This window comes from Hevea brasiliensis, chromosome 13 (genome assembly GCF_030052815.1).
Source record: "Hevea brasiliensis isolate MT/VB/25A 57/8 chromosome 13, ASM3005281v1, whole genome shotgun sequence".
NCBI classification, from domain to species: domain Eukaryota; kingdom Viridiplantae; phylum Streptophyta; class Magnoliopsida; order Malpighiales; family Euphorbiaceae; genus Hevea; species Hevea brasiliensis.
In genome coordinates, this window is record NC_079505.1 from 85,112,959 (window position 1) to 85,132,117 (window position 19,159).

Consider the following 19,159-nt stretch of genomic DNA (forward strand, 5'->3'; position numbering starts at 1 on the left):
ACACGTTCGGATTTTCGGTTGTTTGTGCTATGCGCATAATCTGAATCGGGATAAAGATAAATTTGGTAATAGAAGTCGTAGGTGTATTTTTGTTGAATATCCATTTGAAAAGAAGGGATGGAGATTGTATGATTTGGAAACTAAAGAATACTTTGTATCAAGAGACGTGGTATTCACTGAAACAGAATTTCCATATGCAAATGAGAAAACAATGGGTGATGAACTCATTAAAAATGGAGTTAAGGAGTTAGGTGATGAAGTTGATGGTTTAGAGAATAACTTGGGAAAGGAGCACGATGAAAGTGTGGGTAGAGAAAGTGAGGTGAATCCTGAAACAGAATAATTGATCCATGAAAACAGTGAGGGAGTGGATAGAGGTGAAGTTGTTGAAGAGCAACTAGGTAGGGGATAAAGGGCCAAGCAACCTAGTGTTCGTTTAAAGGATTATGTGACAAACGCCATCAAAACAAGCCCCTCGGTATGCTCACCTTCCCAATTTGATTCCTCAGGTACGCCTTACTCTATAGCACATTATGTGGGTTATGATAAATTCTCTGCACAACACCGATGTTTTTTGGTAGCCATTACTACAGGACATGAACCAAGCTCTTATGCAGAAGCAGTTAAGGATGAACGGTGGAGAGCGGCTATGAGAAAAGAAATACAGGCTTTGGAGGATAATGGTACATGGACAGTTGAAAATCTACCATTTGGGAAGAAAGCAATAGGAAGCAAGTGGGTATACAAAATTAAATACAATTCTGATGGAAGTGTTGAATGATACAAGGCACGGTTAGTGATATTGGGAAATAATCAAGTTAAAGGCATAGATTATCAGGAGACTTTTGCTCCTACAGCAAAAATGGTTACTGTATGCACCTTTCTTGCCGTTGCGGCTGCAAAGAATTGGGAACTCCATCAGATGGATGTCCAAAATGCTTTCTTACACGGTGATTTGGAGGAAGAATTTTACATGAAGATGCCACCTGGATTTGCTTCTCAATCACCAGGGAAGGTTTGTAAACTTCGGATATCTTTATATGGTTTGCGGCAAGCACCTAGATGCTGGTTTGCGAAATTGGCTGCATCTCTGAAAGCTTATGGATTTCAACAATCCTATTCAGATTACTCTTTGTTCACTTTTCGAGCTGGTACTGTTCAATTGAATGTGCTTATTTATGTGGATGACCTTATTATCTCCAGCAATGATGTTTCCGCTGTACAAAAATTCAAGAACTATTTGAGTCATTGCTTTCATATGAAAGACTTGGGGAAGCTGAAATTTTTCTTAGGGATTGAAGTAGCTAGAAACTCGAATGGTATTTTCTTGTGTCAATGTAAGTATGCGTTGGATGTAATTTCAGAAGTTGGATTACTGGGTTGCAAGCCGGCTAAAACTCCTCTTGAACAAAATCACAAGCTGGCCCTTACCGAGAGTGATGATGTGGATGACCCTGCTCAGTATAGGCATCTGGTGGGACGGCTTATTTATCTAACAATAACTCAGCCTGAGTTGTCTTATTGTGTGCATATTCTTGCTCAGTTCATGCAACAACCGAAGAAAGCTCATTGGGAGGCAGCTGTTAGAGTTGTGAATATTTGAAAGGAAATCCAGGTCAGGGTATACTACTGCATGCCAATTGTGATCTCAAATTGTCTACTTACTGTGATTCTGATTAGGCTAGCTGTCCTTTGACGAGACGGTCTTTGACTGGTTATTTTGTTCTTTTGGGTGAATCCCCTATCTCGTGGAAGATTAAAAAGCAACAGACAGTGTCTCTCTCATCCGCTGAAGCTGAATATCGGTCTATGAGTACTACAACTTGTAAACTTAAATGGTTGAAAGAATTATTGAATTCTCTTGATGTGGCGCATACTGAACCTATGAATTTGTATTGTGATAGTCAGGCAGCTCTGCATATAGCTGCTAATCCTGTCTATCATGAACGTACCAAGCATATTGAAGTGGACTGTCATTTTATCCGTGATGAGATATTGAATGGTAACATTCGAACAGATTATGTACGTAGTTTAATGCAACCTGTGTATATCTTCACAAAAGCGTTGGGAAAGGATCAGTTTGACTTTCTTCTTCGCAAGTTGGGCATTCGAGATCTCCATGCTCCAACTTGAGGGGGGTATTGGAAAGGCAGCTGTTAGCTGCCACTTATTTTGCATTTATTTAGGGCATTTGTTTATGAATTTTTGTGTGCATATCTGTTCTTATCTTTTGTTGTATGATTTTGATACAATTTTGGTAGTTTAGCTTGATTAGGAACCTATTTATTAGCTGTAATTTTTTACATATATCTTTGATTTCTGGGGCAATAAACATTAGAATTCTTATTCCAAAATTTCTTAGTTCTTTTACATGTTCATTCATTGGCTTTGTCAACGTGTTCATTGCCAATCAAGAAGGATCCGAGCGGCCTTTCTTTTCATTCCAGGATTATAACTGGCAACCCTCAAAGATGGTATGCATCTTTTCTTTTTTCTCGTAAATATTATATCTTGTGTTCATTCGTTATGGCTTCTACTGCACTCTTGTTGCTATATATTCTATGTAGATTAATTGCAGAAGAATAGGGCTAGCCCTGTTAATAGAGATGCCCTAGAGAAACTTTGTCCGAGGCATCAACAGCACACTAGAGATATGCCAATGCTAGACATGTTCTTGGATAGCTTCCGGCTTTAGGGAAAAGACCCTAGAGATATATATGGTGAATCGTGAGGGACATCAGGGCCGTTTGTACCGTTCATGCCAATTATTGCCGGACCATAAGCCCCAAGATTTGCTGATCTAACGGCTGTTATCCAGAGATGGAATAGGTTCATGTGTCACATTCGCTTTGGGAAGGTTGAACCATGTAGTGTGCAGGGATTCGTGGAAAAATTCGTGACCATTCTTCTGTTTTTTAGAAGACACAAGACACATATATATCTTGTTACTTTAGGAAATTAATTGTACTTAGCATATATTTCTTAAAGTTTCAATTGACATAAAATTGAAAATTTTGATATAATTAAGAAATTTTAAAATATTGGTTATATAATTACAAATTGAATTAAATGGTTGGATTTTTCTTTTGTCAGTAGCCCTTATTTTTTTTAATCTATTCGTTTAATTTGTTTGAATTAATGGTTTCTTCTCATGAAGAGAGAGAGAGAGAGGAGAAAATTTTGCATATGAATAGCAAAGATCAGGACAACCAGGAAATTTTTCTGTATTTAGTTGCAAAAAGACGAAGAATCCTCCGAATCCCATTTTTTTAAGAATTTGTTTCTATAATGAGTTGGCTTCCATCCTATAAATTAGAATCCTCCTGCAAAGGAGAAAGCAAGCAACCAACCAAAGAACCCTGAACAAAGAATTAACGGGGGGAAGCAACCACAAATTAAAATGGCCAAAGGAAGCTCCTGCATCGGTGCTACTCATTTTGTCATCTTGGCCATTCTTGTTGTTGCTACCACCGTTAGCTCTGATGATACAACACCAATACCAGCTGCTGATTCTCAAGTAAGAAACTGGTTCAATGCTAACGTTAAGCCCTATGCAAGTCGCAAAGGCACCTTAGACGCCGCCCTTGAAGCTGCTGAGGCCAAACCCAGAACGATTAAGGTCTCAAAAGATGGAAAAGGAGATTTCAAGACTGTTACTGATGCAATTAAAAGTATTCCATCAGGAAATATACAACGTGTAATTGTGAACATTGGTCCTGGAGTCTACACTGAGAAAATCACAATTGACAGGACTAAGCCTTTTATTACATTCCGTGGAGCTCCTAATGCCATGCCCACCTTAGCATTTGGTGGTATGGCCAAGCAGTATGGAACTGTTTACAGCGCCACTTTAACGGTGGAGTCCGATTATTTCATGGCCGCTAATATTATTATTAAGGTATATTTATATATTTATGTCTCAACTTAGGTCAATGGATTTTGTTCTTATGATTGATTCTTTCTTTCTTTTTTGGTCTAGAATACCGCACCAAGGCCTGACGGGATAACATCTGGAGCTCAGGCAGTTGCATTAAGAATTAGTGGTGACAAGGCAGCTTTCTATAACTGCAGAATTCTTGGATTTCAAGACACAGTGTGCGATGATAGAGGCCACCATTTCTTTAAGAATTGTTACATTGAAGGCACCGTTGATTTCATTTTCGGAAGTGGAAAGTCACTTTATCTGGTACTATATATAATCACCGTCGCAAAATTTTTTAATTTTCTTATATATATATATTGTATTAAAAAAATAAATATTATCCCTCATTTAAAATGCAGGAAACACAGCTAAATGTTATAGCAGATCAGGCGCTGACGGTCATTACAGCACAAGCAAGGAAAAGCAGATCAGAAGATAATGGTTACTCATTTGTACACTGCAGAATAACTGGAAGTGGGTCTGGGACATATCTGGGACGAGCATGGATGGATATGCCAGAGGTGGTCTTTGCTTATACTGATATGGGCACCACTGTCAATCTTCTTGGATGGTCAAACAATTTCCACCCTGAAAGAGAGAGGTACATAATTCATCTTTTAGTTTTTGCAGACAATGATTATTCGACTTCATCTTGGCCTGAACCATTATTCAATTAAAAAAAATAAATTGTCGATATTGAACTAATTATAGATGAATTGTGTGAAATATACAGCACGGTTTTCTTTGGAGAATACAAGAATTCGGGGGCAGGCTCAAATCCTAGAGGACGTGTTAAATTCACCAGGCAGCTAACGGATGCAGGAGTGAAACGCTTCCTCTCCCTTGGCTATATTCAGGGTTCTAAATGGTTGCTTCCACCTCCAATGTAAATGTAATATTAACACTTATTCTTGGAGGATTGTATTTATGCTAAAATGTATCCAAGGTTTAATGCAATGTATATTTAATGGCAAGAGCAATTATCTCTTTTCCCTTTCTATCTTTTCCTTTTCTTTCTTTTAAAAGTGCAAACACAGTTTTTGAAATTTCATACTTTGATTTTTCATTGAGAATCATACGACAATTTTATTGAAACCAAACTGAAATTGAATTGAAAATTATATATATATATATATATATATATATATAATGATTTTTTTAAATATATTATACACTTTTAATTATATATGTATAAATTAAATACAAAATAAAATTATTTATATATTTTTTAATAATTTTAATTATAAATATATTAAATTATTTTATAATTTTTAATTATAAGTGTACTATTATAATATATATAATTTAAAAATAATTAAAAGATATATTATATAATATATTACATGGAAGGATTAACTTATTTTAAAATTTAAATGTTAATTTAAATATGACTTTTTATGAAAATATTTACATAAAATAGTTTCAAGAATCGAAAATCGAATCGAAACTGTATCAAACAGAAAAATCGAGAATCATATTGATCCAAAATCGAAATAATGAAGAGTCGGATTCAATATCATATGAGTTCAAATTTATATTAAATGTTCATAGTAAGAAATTATTTAATTATTTTCAAATTGATTTCCCTTATTAATTAATAAATTAATTTTACTTATTTTAATATAAAATTCCTCAATTAATTCTTACCTAGTTTCTTTCCTTAATTAATAAATTATTTTTTCACCTTTATTAATAAGAAATTGCTTAACTAATTTATAGCCTAAATAGAAAGTATTAATTTATTTTATTCTTTTTATACATAGATATTATTATGTAAAAAATTATCTTATTTAATTTTTAATTACTTTTTTTTAGATTTATTAATAGAATAATTGATTTCCTATATGATTATTATATATTATAATTAACTTGAAATTAATTTAAAATTTAATTATTCATTCTCAAAATAAAATAAAAACTTATTATTTCATTATCCTTTTACATTTCACATAATCATTATTATTAATATCATTTTCTTTTCATATTTATAAATTTAGATCATAATATTTTAGTCAATATAATTTTGATATGGATAAAATAAATCATAAAAATAAGATATAGAGCAATTAATTGAAAATAAAAATATATATATATATTTTTAATATGTTAATATATAATAATATGATAATTAAAATTGAACATATAAAATAAGTTATTAATTGTTATACAAAGCATAAAAATTTAAATCTATAAAAAATAAATACAATTTAAGAAAATACAATTCTTATATATTATTAAATTTCATAATATATGAGTGTCATTTTATTATTGCTACTTTCACACAATATAAAGCCGAGATAAAAGTGCTAGCAGATGCAGAACAAACAGTGATAACAGCACAAGCAAGAGAAACTGAAGCACAAGATGTGGGTTACTCTTTTGTACATTGCAATGTAACTGGAACAGGAAGTGGAGCATTCTTGGGTCGAGCATGGATGCCGATGCCTAAGGTGGTGTTCGCTTACGCTAGCATGGCCGAGGTTGTCAATCCTGAAGGATGGTCTAGTAACAACCATCCTGATCGAGAAGCGCAAGTAATTAGGGAGTTTGAGATTTCATAATAATAATAGAAATCTTAGGCTATACAAATATTGAAATCTTGTTGAATGGAATTTACAGAACAGTTTCTTTGGAGAATACAAGAATACTGGCCCAGGCGCTGCTCCAACTGGACGTGTTAAATATGCCAAACAGCTAACTGATGAAGAAGTGAAACCCTTCCTTTCCCTTGGCTTTATTCAAGGCTCCAGTTGGTTGCTTCCTCCTCCATAGGTGTAAAGAGTTCATTAAATTAAGCTCAATAAAGCGGGTGCTAGACTTGTGAACCCGATCCATATTTTGCAATTTTGTATATTTTGGTGTTCGTAAATAAAGCAGATATTAATTGGAGTAACAAATTTGTTGCTGAGTTTTAATTTCTTCTGAAAATAATTGTACAATTTTACTCGAATTATTAATAATAGTCAATTTTTATAGTTATCGTTAAATTTAATCTTTTTGAATTTAGAATAGCAATATCAACCATAATTAAGAGCTTTTAATGGATGGGTTCAACCATTAGAATTAGACAATAAATTATAATGGTTCAAATATAGACCCAAAATATAAAATATATAGTAAAACTCACTTATTAAATACATAAATTTCATATATTTACATTTTAGTTTCATGATAGATCAAATTTAAGTCTGAATTTTTCATTTATTATAATGAGCTATTTTATTAATATGAGTATTCTTAAAATTTTGTAAGAAATTTTTTTTTTAATTCTCATTCTAAAAGAGTTTAAAATTTTTTTAATTTTAAAAAATTCATTTAAAAAAATAAAATTTAAATGTATATATCTATGAAAATCTTTTTGCTATTGATAATATATATAATTGATAAAGATTTTTTTTTTTAAATATCACCTCACATTAAAGTTTTGTTTAATATATTCTATTAAATTACAATATTTATAAGAATTCGTACAGTAAAATTATACACAAATTCATTACAGTATATAAACATCACACGAAATTAAAAAAATATGATTTAGTAAATTTGCATAATTGAGGTGAGAGATTAAAATTGAATACAAAATTTAATTTAAAAATTAATAATATTGAATATAAATTTATCAAAAATTTAATTTAGTAAATTTCTATTACTTGTTAAAAAATTATATTACCATTATTTTTTTTTTTTAAATAGCTAATCCATTAAAGGAAATTGATTCTTATAAGTATTGAAATTTATAAAAAGTTTGATTATTATTCAAAAAATTTAAGAGGCTAGCAATGTGAAAATTACTCATTTTTAGAAATAATTAATTTAATAACTATATATTAAAAAAAAAAAAAAGGAGCTCTGCTCACTAAATAGTTACGTTCTGCCCCTGCTCCCTTTCTATATTTATTAACTAGCAAAACGTCCTTGCTTCTGTACATGGGTTTATTAATTTTTTATTTTAATATCATAAATATATTTATATTTGCAATTAATATTAATTATTAAAAGTAAAATTGATATTATATAAATTATGTTTTAAAAAAATATCTATAAAATGCATATAGAATTAAATAAGACTATTTATTAAATTTATAAAATAATAAAATTAGGGAAAAATAAAATTTTGAAGAAATTAAAAAATAAATTATATAATTACTTTTGCATTGTCCTTATAAATCTCAACACTGCTTGGCTTTTACTGTTTAATATATGCTGCCAACTTTCTTCAGCTTATTTAAGTTCAACAAACCTTAATTTTTTTTTTTTTTTGAGAACGAAGTTCAATGAACTTTTATAGCTACCATGAATGTGTTTTAGATATAAGTTTAAATATATAAATAGAATTTTACTTATTAAATAGTATAATCTTGATAAATATTTACATGATTCATTATAAACATTTTATGATTAAATTTAAATTTATAAATTTAGGTCTTTAAAAAAACTATAAATTTAATTAGTTATATATTTTTATAGATATATTATATTATAGTATAGTATATTAAGAATGAGATCATTGAAAAATATAATTATAAATTAATTAATGAGAATAAATTATATTATTAAAACATGAATATTATTTTTATTTCAATTTTTTTAAATAAAAGGCTAAAAAACAAAGCAGAAAAAGTGAAATATTAATAGAAAAGGTGAAAAATAAAATTAAAAGAAATTGAATTCTTTAATTTCTTTATTTTTCTATTATGTAAAAAAATAATTTTGTATTATTATGAAATGAGAAAATTAATGGTTTATTTTTTGAAAGAAAATTGATCAAATTAACCATATTGGTAATATAAGGGGCTCAATTAAATCTAAAACTATAATTTAGACTTAATTGAATCTTGATTACAAGTTGAAGGGTTAATTTGACTTTTATTCTGAAAAGAGCTTTGATGCTTTTGATTTGACTTTTATTCTGAAAAGAACTTTGATTCTGGGCAAATGACCGTACTAAGGCAACTCATAATGGAAAAATACCAGAATAGGCTAACACCAAAAAAAATTACCAAGAATTATATTAGCGTCCGTGTCCTCCCGAGCCTCCTGCGCCTCACCATTTCTACCCTTCATTCCCTCATCCATTGTCTCATTTTGGTGGTGGAGCAAGAAGGAGAAGAGTGTAGATCACAAGGAAAGAAAGAAGAAATTTGAAAAAATTATATTAAGGTATGTATTTTTAATAATTTTTAACATATAATATATGAAATGCTTAGGTGATAATAATGTATATTATTGTGAAAAAAATGTAATATTCCTTAAGAAATAAATTTTCGTTACAAGTTTTAACATGCAATATATAAAATGCTTGAGTGTTAATGTAATTATTATGCTGAAAATAATATATATATATATTTTTTTTATGCATGCATGTTGGTATGTTTGTGAGCAAGTTGATATATATATAGTAATAGCATAATACTGATAAAATGAGCATTAGTTATTGGGAAAAATAATACAAAAAATTATATTTTTAGTGTATAATAGTAAAGAAGGTAAAGAAAAAATAATATAAATTTGTAGTATTAAGAAAATGTTAGGAAAGAGAAAATAAAAATTATAAATATAAATTATGTTACAAAATAAATTTTATATTAAGTCATATAATTTTTGTATCTCATAATATAATAGTTTAATAAGTTAAACAGAGAATATTAGTATAAAATAAAATAATAGTTTAAGTTTTTAAAAATTAGTAAAAGCTATAGAAGAAAGGGAAAAATTAATAGAAAATTGAGTTCATAATATATTACAGAAAATGATGTAATAAAAATAAAATATAAATTTATATAAAATATTAATAAAAATGAGAAATTAGTAATATAAAAATTGCCAAAAAAAATAAGTAGCATTTTAATTAAAATGTAATTATTAGAAATAAAATATTAATTTAATTTATTAATTAAAATTAAAAGAATAGAAAAATTAGTAATGTAAAATGTTGTTGAAAATAATTTCTTTATTAATAGAAAATTGTGTTCATAATATATTATAGAAAAGGATGTAATAAAAATAAAATATAAATTTATATAAAATATTATTAAAAAATGAAAAATTAGTAATATAAAAAATTGCCAAAAATAAGTAGCATTTTAATTAAAATGTAATTAATAAAAATAAATTATAAAATTATATGATTTATATATTATGGAAGAAAAAAATAATAAAATAAAAAAATTAACTCAATATAACAATTAATATGTAATTATTTAAAAAATTAATATTATTAAAATATGATTAAAAATTAAAACAAGAGTAACATAAAAATATGTAAATCATTGCATATTTAATTAAAATATAATTAGTAGAAATAAAATATTAATTTATTTTATTAATTAAAATTAAAAAATAGAAAAATTAGTAATGTACAATGTTTTTATTTTATCAATGTCAATTCCAAGTTTTGCTACTTTTTATTGGGATGGAGAAATCATTATGAATGATGAAGGCTATGAATTTTATGGGGGTTCTTCAACCGTCATTACTATTGGTAAACGTAGGGATTTTGGTATTTTAGGATTGAAAATTGTCCGTGGAATTAATCTTTTAGGTGGACATGAATTTATATCGAAAATCTTATTACCCATTGAAAAAATGGCTCATTTAAATGGGATTGCATGGGTTTGACAAACGATGACGATGTGAATATTATGTTTAATTACATTGATGAAATTGGAGGTATGTCATCGATTGAATTATATATTGAAATTTTTCAATGTTGTTGATGAAGCGCCCATCAAATAATTGTTACATTGAAGTGATTTTGAATATGATTATTGTCCGATGATGATGAGGATGATGCGAGTCGATGAAGAATGGATTGATAGTGATGACATGAATGAGGATGGTGGTCATCATAATGAGTTAGTAGTAGATTTGCCTTTTACTATAATACTCATGTTGCAAACCCAATAATGCCGCTTGTCCCTCCTCCGCCTTATAGTGAAATAGATTTTTCATTGCTTGATCCATGGTCAACACCACGGTGTAGTTCAATGTGGGATCCATTAAAAGAGTTTGAATTAGGAATGATATTCTCATCTAGAGAGGATGTCCAAAAGTCACAAAGAATATCATTTACATAGGCACCATGAGTTTTGTAATGAGGAGACAAAGAGTAAAACATATGCCATCGTGCAAAAGACACAACGAGCAATTGTAAGTGGAGATTGAAAGGAAGTGATATATGGAAAATTACGCGATATAATGGACCACATACATGTGTTAATCCATCACAAGATCATAAGCAATTGGATAGCAAATTTATATCCGATTTCATTCTCGCCATTAACAACCCAATGTGAAGATAGGAATAAAAGATAAGATTGATATATGCCAAGTTATCGAAAGACATGCAATTATTAAGATCTTTGGTGATTATTTATGCTTGCTTTGTAGTATGTTCTTGATTGAAGATGATCCTTTTTTGTTAATAATAGATTAGATCCTCGCTATCGGGTTTCGATAGAATGTTTTGGGCATATAAACAAACAATAGAAGGATTCAAGAAATATTCATAGACTCAACTTTTTATATGGAAAGTACAAAGGATGTTTATTTTGTGCAACAACACTTGATGGTAATAACCATATTTTCCCAATTGATTGGTTTATGTCTTGTTTGAGGGTGTTTGTGATCGTAATGGAATATGTGTTATATCAGATAGACATATTGCCATAAAAAGGCAATGAATCAAGATTGGTGGCGACCTCTGCTAGGCATCATCGTAAGACATATCATCAATTACAACACAAAGTTTAAGAATACTAATATGAAAGAAGCTCTGTTAGTTTTCTAAGTTGACTATTTATTGTAATCTAAATATAAAGTTGACATGTGTATCCAACAAATAACATGGCTTTTTATTTTTACAAGACAACAATTGGAAAAAAAAATTTTATGAGGCCATGAACACAATCAAGAATGAGCATATACATTTGAATGGGCTACAAAGATACCTTTGGAAAAATGGACACGCTCATGATGGAGGGAAACGTTATGGCTCCATGACAACTAATTGGAATACCAATGGTAGAAAAATATTTTTCCAAAGGTGTTGATTATTTTGACACACGCCGCACGACTCCGTGTGAGCATCAGCAAATGGGCTTCAAATTTACACATGTCTTCAAATATTACTTGACAATTTAAATGAAGCAAGCTCATATAATGTGTGAATTTGAAGTTTGCATGTGGTCAAACTTGATGAAAGGCAATGCACATGCAAGAAGTTTGAAGAAATATGCATTCCATGTTCTCATGTGATTGCCGCATGCCAAGCAATGTCAATTAATTATGAGCAATACGTTTCAAATTATTACACATTGGAGCAAACACTTCATGCTCTTGGACATCCCGATGATTGGCCAACGATAATTATCCATTAAGGTCTAAAGGACGCCAATTTGGAAGAAGAATGAAATGGATTGGAGTGTAAATCATTGTTCGTTATGTCATGTACAAGGACACACAAAAAAATTGTCACATGAACAACATAAGTTAATTATGTTAATATGTATCATTATTATAAATTGTTGCGGAATGTATTTATTTTTATATTTTAATTTTATGTGTAAATGTAACATGTTTTATTATCAAGTACATTATCTCCCATAATGTTTGCATTATCATGTGATTCTCATATATTTATTTGTGCTCCATTTTGTTTATGTCGTAGATAATATAATGGCTCGTATAATGCGCTCTCAAAAGGATTGTCAATCAACAACAAAGAGTAAGGGTACATGGACTAATTAAGAATTTGATTAATCTACCAATGGAAGTAACACATATGATAAGGGTCAACGCTCATTCAACAAATCATATGGGAAGGAGAGCTATTAACAGATAAACCTAGATATTTGGCTTTAAGGTCACTTTTAGTCAGAGGGTATACTTGACCGCTATGGCAAAAATTAGAAGCTAACTCCCATCATATTTATCGCTAATTAAGATTTCGCAAAAGAATATAGTGGTATAAAATTCGTGATAGTAACAAACATACTCTGTTGAAGCCCATGTTACCTAAAATCAACTACACATTGGACAAAGACCTTTATGATGAGCTAATTAGATGACCTAATTAGTTGTAATATTTATATGTGTTTTTCATGTATATTTATATGTTTTGATGATGTACTTAACAATATTGTACTTTTAAGTAATGTATTGACTATGTTTATTTATATAATTTAATTCCTTCATTATATGTTTTTGTTACCATTCGTATTAATTAATGTACAAGAAACATATGTGCATTGTTTTACCTATCAAAAGATCCATTGAAAATGCATATTTTGTAATACTAAATAGGTATGACTACACAACAAGAAAGAAGAGATTACATTGTGCCCGGTCAATTGATAAAGAGCTTCTTCGACTCAAACCAACACACTACGACAGGGATTTCTAATATTACATACCGACACTCATCTTCATGATTCGGATTTATTAGTATTTATGATGCCAATTGGTGAGTGCACAATCACTCTTCGTGATGTCGAATTATTTCCGGTTTGCCCAGATGGGTGTCCTGCGTAGCTGAATGTCAAGACATTATTGGGAGCTAGACCACCCTAAATGATCCGAGGACATACACTCAAATTATCGTGGCTAGTTGATGAGTTTGGAGATATTCCACATCAAGTCGATGATTTAATATGGCATGCAAGAGCATTCATATTACGACTCATTAGTTCGATATTTCCGACAAGACAAACTCACGTGTCAACTTGATGTTTCTAAAGACTTGAGGGAAGCTAGTTGGGGTGGAGCTTGCTTAGCCTTCCTTTATCGTGAGCTATAACAAAGGAGATTTACCACTATTCATTTTGCAGATTTCTTGGGAGAGATTTAAAATAATCTCTCCATCAATAAGGGATCCATCGGCTCATGATGCACCTCTAGGTGCTAGGTATGTCATTAAATTTATATTTTTATCCATTAAGCAATGAATAAATTGCCTTTATTGTATTATATTTTTAATTTTCTTATCAACTCAAATTCGTACAACCTTTTGCTGATATGACCTAAAGATGTAATAATATGACTTAAAATAATATGTTATATTTTTTTTATAATCACTTCATGTTTTACTAATATTCAGAACCATATAGTGAGGAATTATTGGACATTAATTTGCTTTCATATTATTGAATGGCACCAACTCATGAGGCGCTTTGGTTGGGCCCTTTTTATTCAAGACCCCACCGCAAAAGATGAGTTGAGTAATTGGGCACACCACCATGCAACATATATTCATCGTTGGAATAACAATATATTGTTCAAGGGCAACAATGGGACAACCACTCCACCATCATTGATCTCAATAAGTGGAGCCGCTATTGGTTGTGTGGTAATGATTAACAACATGTATTTTTTCATTATTAAATACTTATAATAATAATTTTGTATTTTTAACATAAAATGTAACGTTATGTATATATTTTTATTTTTACATTGAGGATTGTTTGATAAAATTACAAAATCCATCAACACAAAGCGAAGTTAAGTGTACATTAAGAAAATGATGATTGCTCGAACAAGAAAGTAGGCTTTGCCAAATGCCACCTTTTAATGATGAATTGGAAGAGGACCAACCCATCAACCAACCCTCACGACGCGTCAATCACGTCCTCCTCGACGCCAACATCAAATTGCACCCTTTACGCATGGCATCGGGCCCGTCCTATTTCATCCTAGTCCATCCACGATTCCAACCATATTACTATCCCCACATTATACTTTGGATGCCTACCCCATCAATACCGCCCATCAACACCATGGATGACATATCATTCTCATGTGCATTTGACTTCCATACACCAATGAGTAGCTTATTTGCTCCATTTGTCAATTTGGCGGATATGGTTCGATCAATACTATGCACTATATCTGCCTTAGGCCATATTCCATCTCTATTTGGACACCATGAACAAGGTGCTATGCATTATGGGAATCATCAGATGCACAAGGTGATCCGTAAGAGCGGACAACATCGAGTTCTTCATGACTAATTTAAATATTTATTTTTATTTGTATAATAATTATGAATACTTGTCTTAATTTATATCTTGCTTTAAGTCAATTGCTCGTATGACATGTTAGTAAACATTTTATATATATATTTTTAATTAATTTGAAAACAATAAAGTAATTAAAACTAATTAAGTAATTACATTTATTAATTGCTATGAAGAAAATATATTATCCATAATTATAATAAGAATAAAAATTAATATTAGTTATACTTTAATAACTTTTAATTTTTATAACTAACATAATTTTAAATTTATCAATCAAATATATTCAAATATTATACATTTATATTTTTTAATCTATAAATTAAGAAATATTTTTATGATTGATAAATTTTTTTTTACAAAAATATAAAATTAATTTTATGAATATAAATATTTTTTAAACCGTACAATTATATTCTATTTAGAATATATAAATTAAATTAATTTCATAAATATATAATATTAAATAAATATTACTACTACTAAAATATAAAATAAACTTTAAACAAAATCAATCTATATATTTTATAAAATATAATAAATAATTATAATTAAATGATCGATCAAAATATTATAAATTTAATATATTTACAAAATCAATATGATTAGCGTTATTCTTTGAGAGTCTTGGACGCTAATCATATTAGCCATCCTTCGGTAGCTTCGCCCGTCGCGCTTTTTCTTCGAGTCGAGGGTGGGGTTGTTGGGGGACGCTATTTTGAATTTTTGAATAACGTTTTATTAACGTTTTTTGGCCTTCTCACCCTTTTCCCGTAATTTTCCCAAATTCTACCCCGTTTCGGTTTATTATTTTTTAAATTGACCCTGTACGGTCAATTCCCCTTTGATTCTTTTGAACTTAAAAAGAAATATCCAGCAAACCATAATTAAAAAAGGGAGGGCGAGAAGCTCTCAGAATCCCACAAATGAAAGACAAGAATGCGAGGAACTCTCTTAGTCTCATGTATTTTAAGGCTTTCTCAAAAGAGTATTGACCTATAAATTCATTAACAAGCGGCAGCATATCTAAAAATCAACAAACAAAAATAGTTCAATCAATAGAAAATGGCTAGATACCTTCCTCTCATTTCCTTCAAATATGCTATCCTTGCCATTCTTCTTGCAGCCATCACCGTTAGCTCGGATGATAACACACCAATCCCAGAGTCTGAATCTGGAATACAAGCTTGGTTTAATGCCAATGTGAAGCCCCTGGCAAGTCGCAAGGGCACCTTGAACAGTTCCCTTGAAGCTGCCGAAGCTAATCCCAAGATCATTAAGGTTAGACAAAATGGAGGTGGAGACTTCAAGACTATAACAGATGCGGTTAAGAGCATCCCATCAGGAAATAAACAACGTGTGATTTTGGATATTGGAGCTGGAACTTACAATGAGAAAGTCATCATTCCAAGAGATAAACCTTTCGTTTCATTCATTGGACAACCTAATAGTATGCCAACCTTGCAATATGGGGGTACAGCAGCTCAATATGGAACTGTTTTTAGTGCCACATTGCAAGTAGAGTCTGATTTTTTCGTGGCTTCTAATATGATTTTTAAGGTCAATATTGATGAATAGTATATATTCTCTTATTAGCTTCCATTTTTTTTTTTCCAATTTGCCATCATATTAGTAATTTTTGGATTTATTTTTGGTTAAGAATACTGCACCAAAGCCAGATGGAAAAAGAAAAGGAGCCCAAGCGCTAGCTCTAAGGACCGGAGGCAGTATGGCAGCTTTATACAATGTGAAAATGTATGGATTTCAAGATACATTGTGTGATGACAGGGGTTATCATTTTTTCAAGGACTGTTATATTGAAGGCACTGTTGATTTCATTTTTGGAAGTGGAAAGTCCATTTACTTGGTAATGAACCTATTTGATCAAAACTCATTAAATTAATCTTTTTCCTACAAATAGGCTTAATATGTACACTTAATTTAACTATAAACTTGTTTTTATAAATGCAGAATACAGAGTTGCGTGTGTTAGCAGCTAATGAACTTACAGTAATAACTGCACATGCAAGGCAAAAAGATTCAGAAGATATAGGATTTTCTTTTGTACATTGCCAGGTAACTGGTAATGCTGGTAATGGAAAGAAGGCACTCCTAGGCCGAGCATGGATGGAAATGCCTAGGGTGGTGTTTGCCTATAGTAGCATGAGCGAGGTTGTCGATCCAAAAGGATGGTCCAGTAACGACCATCCAGAACGAGAAGGGTAAGTAATTTTTGGAGTTTAAGATTTTCTAATAATGAAAACTCTAAGCTATACAGATATTGAATTCATATTGAATGGAATTTGCAGAAAAGTTTTCTTTGGAGAATACAAGAACACAGGACCAGGCGCAGCTCCAAGCGGACGAGTTAAGTACAGCAAGCAACTAAGTGCTGGAGATGTGAAACCCTACACTACTCTTGGCTTCATTAAGGGTTCTAGCTGGCTGCTTCCTCCTCCAAAGCTTTAAGGAGTTTATTCATATATATTCGAGTGCAGCAATAAGACGTAGGTGAATGTATGCGTGGCTCATGGAAAGCCAATTCATCTCAAAATTTTGTTTTTCTTTTTTTCTTAAAATTATTTGTATGAACTTTAAATAATTAAACCTGCAAATAAAAAAAAAAATTCTGGCTTGAATGAATTTTCTTCTATTTATTTGGAGTAGATGTCCCTTCTTTTATATTTACGGGATTCATATTTCATATCTTAAAGAATATTTTTAAAGTACTTGCCCAGCCAAGATTGCTAGTCTTCTTCCTCCTCATCCGGCTGCCGGAGAAGATGTATACACATAGTCTTCTTCCTGATTATGCTAACAGCGCAAATTAAAATTTGTTAAGTAATTTTTCAAAATAATATTTTTATAATTTTTTATTGTTTAAAAGGAATAAAAAGGATTGAATTTTTTTTTTTTGGAGAGTTTAAAATGAATTTTTACAATTCACTAATTTTAAGGATCCAAAATGAAAATTTTTAAACAAAATTTAAATATCTCATAAAATTATGAATATTTTAAACACGTATTTATGATTTTTAAATCTTAAAAATATTTGATAATCTTATAATAATAAAACAGGCGAAATTATTGAGAGTACACGCATATATATACATCCTCACTAATAATAATGATATAGATTTCATATTTCATATTTGTAAAATTATAAATTCTTTAAACACATATTTACAATTTAAAATCATAAAAAAAAATTTACCATTATCTTATAAAATAATCTCATGTCAGTCTCAAACAAAACGAAATATCAATAGATGGAAAATTGCGAAGGGAAAGGTCGGTGCCGGTCACCTTAGGTTGGTGTCGCTGATCTTCCTTTGGCTTCGTGCAGCTTTTTCAAAAAGACCTTGGCTCATTGTCGTTAATTTTCTCTGGTACATCAAATCAACCATTCTTTGGGCCTTCTTTGTTTTAGCACAACTCACTCTGGAGAGTTTTTTTTTTTTTTTTTTAATATTTATTTATTAAAAAAATTCAAACATATTTAGCATAGGATATGGTGAAATTTGTATTTTTTTCCCCTATATTTTGCTTCTTATCTCTTAAAAAGTAATAATATGGATCAATGATTCTAGCTAAATCTATCTTTAAAATTATAAAATTTTGCATTAAATTTTTAATTATAATCAAATAAATAAAATTAATATAATAAAAATCTATTATAAAATTAAAATATTTCTATTACTATTTATATATTATTAATTTATTATTAGTATAAAAATAATTTTAATAATAATAATAATAATCAATAAAATTAGAAAATATGTGACTAATAATAAAACTATTACGATACATTTTCATCAAGTTTAGAATTTTAAAAAATGAGAACTAGAAAAACAATAAGATTTTAGAATTATACAAATTATATTATTTTTTAAGTATAATATTATAATAATATTTAGCATAAAATAGCTTGATCAGCCCAATCCAAAAGAGTACAAATTAGACATGGGCTTGACACATGGCTCTAACTCAAAACCACCGATGAGTCCATCTTTACACGAAGAAATCATCCTCAGATGAACAGAATTCCGCAAACAATCATGGAGCAACAAAACAGACGAGTGGCGTTAGAGATGCCAAGCAACGCAATGACGAGGAGAGGTCTTGAGACAAGAAGAGACTCTGATAGAAAACAAATTTTAATCGAAAAACCTCATTCAGAGGATCACTTGGCAACTTGCACAGCTTCGTAAGTTCTCTCGATCTC

The 19,159-nt window shown here is 30.0% G+C and overlaps 2 protein-coding genes across 2 annotated transcripts; both read left to right on the forward strand.

The window, feature by feature from the left end:
- Positions 1 to 3,345: 3,345 nt before the first annotated feature.
- Positions 3,346 to 4,916, forward strand: LOC110655777 (pectinesterase PPME1-like). The gene is made up of 4 exons (XM_021812232.2): positions 3,346 to 3,898; positions 3,980 to 4,186; positions 4,282 to 4,523; positions 4,656 to 4,916. Exons 1-4 carry the CDS (start codon positions 3,401 to 3,403, stop codon positions 4,810 to 4,812), a joined length of 1,104 nt encoding a protein of 367 aa, XP_021667924.2. The 5' UTR covers positions 3,346 to 3,400; the 3' UTR covers positions 4,813 to 4,916.
- Positions 4,917 to 15,983: 11,067 nt separating this feature from the next.
- Positions 15,984 to 17,562, forward strand: LOC110655775 (pectinesterase PPME1-like). The gene is made up of 4 exons (XM_021812229.2): positions 15,984 to 16,494; positions 16,595 to 16,801; positions 16,906 to 17,156; positions 17,244 to 17,562. The coding sequence occupies exons 1-4, from the start codon at positions 16,000 to 16,002 to the stop codon at positions 17,401 to 17,403; spliced, it is 1,113 nt and encodes a 370-aa protein (XP_021667921.2). The 5' UTR covers positions 15,984 to 15,999; the 3' UTR covers positions 17,404 to 17,562.
- The last annotated feature ends 1,597 nt before the right edge of the window (positions 17,563 to 19,159 follow it).

Excerpts from the sequence above, each read along its gene's own strand:
- LOC110655775 (XM_021812229.2), top strand. The coding sequence starts at position 16,000 with ATGGCTAGATACCTTCCTCTCATTTCCTTCAAATATGCTATCCTTGCC. Across the intron at positions 16,802-16,905 it reads GTGGAAAGTCCATTTACTTG|AATACAGAGTTGCGTGTGTT; the intron begins GTAATGAACCTA and ends TTATAAATGCAG. Across the intron at positions 17,157-17,243 it reads GACCATCCAGAACGAGAAGG|AAAAGTTTTCTTTGGAGAAT; the intron begins GTAAGTAATTTT and ends TGGAATTTGCAG.
- LOC110655777 (XM_021812232.2), top strand. The coding sequence starts at position 3,401 with ATGGCCAAAGGAAGCTCCTGCATCGGTGCTACTCATTTTGTCATCTTG. Across the intron at positions 3,899-3,979 it reads CCGCTAATATTATTATTAAG|AATACCGCACCAAGGCCTGA; the intron begins GTATATTTATAT and ends TTTTTGGTCTAG. Across the intron at positions 4,187-4,281 it reads GTGGAAAGTCACTTTATCTG|GAAACACAGCTAAATGTTAT; the intron begins GTACTATATATA and ends TTTAAAATGCAG.